The sequence below is a fragment of the Sipha flava genome, unplaced genomic scaffold (genome assembly GCF_003268045.1).
Source record: "Sipha flava isolate LNK unplaced genomic scaffold, YSA_version1 67_pilon_pilon, whole genome shotgun sequence".
In the NCBI taxonomy this organism is placed as follows: Eukaryota; Metazoa; Arthropoda; class Insecta; order Hemiptera; family Aphididae; genus Sipha; species Sipha flava.
The window spans coordinates 2,383,112-2,383,875 of NW_020273607.1; the positions used below are offsets into that span (position 1 = coordinate 2,383,112).

At 27.4% G+C, this 764-nt stretch overlaps 1 protein-coding gene across 1 annotated transcript in view; it reads left to right on the plus strand.

Moving 5' to 3' along the window:
• Positions 1–760, plus strand: part of LOC112691897 (zinc finger protein 511) — a 1,516-nt gene extending 756 nt beyond the window's left edge. The window contains exons 3-4 of the mRNA XM_025566330.1: positions 430–545; positions 604–760. Coding sequence (XP_025422115.1) covers positions 430–545; positions 604–700 — 213 coding nt within the window. The 3' untranslated portion in view covers positions 701–760. The remainder of the gene's footprint in view (positions 1–429; positions 546–603) is intronic.
• The last annotated feature ends 4 nt before the right edge of the window (positions 761–764 follow it).

Below are 764 nucleotides of genomic sequence, written 5' to 3' on the forward strand. Positions count from 1 at the left end.
CAAAACTGAAAATAAGAACTCTTTAATTATAAAAGTAAAAAGTTTTACTTATAAATTATAATTACATACTTATTTATAAGCATGGAAAAACTTCTACAAATACTTGCTCGTGGTACGGGTCATAAGCGTCTTGACGATGATCTTTTTAAAGCAGTTGATTCCTCATTCAACATTTACAGACGAGAAGGAATTTTTGAAATCGAAGAATTGCCCAAAGAGACAGAAAAAACTGATAATTTCCGATGCAATGTAAATGGTTGCATGTTGAGTTTTTCATCTATGGCTGCATATGATTTACATTACAATTCAAATCATCGTTATACCTGTCTTTACTGTCGTAAATTATTGCAATCAGCTCATCTATTGGATTTACATTTGAGTGAAAAGCATGATAATTATTTTTTAGCCTCTTCTGCCAAAAAACCGATGTTCAAATGTCTCATTGAAACATGCCAAGTAAAATTTTGGAATTCAGATGAACGCAATAATCATTGTAAAGAAATTCATAAAATATCAAAGAGTTTTTTATTACATTTTGGAAATAAGTATGTGTTTAAAATTTATTCTTGTTAAAAGTATAAACATTTTATTATTCTGTTTTAGAAAAAATAAAAAACAAAGCAAGCCCAAAAAAGCTGTATCATCAATAGGTTTAGAAACTGTATCTGATTTGAGTATGGACAGTATGGTTATAGATTAATAATACTAATAGACTGACTGAATAATTACTCTAATTTATTTATACACCATAATTTATATTTTAT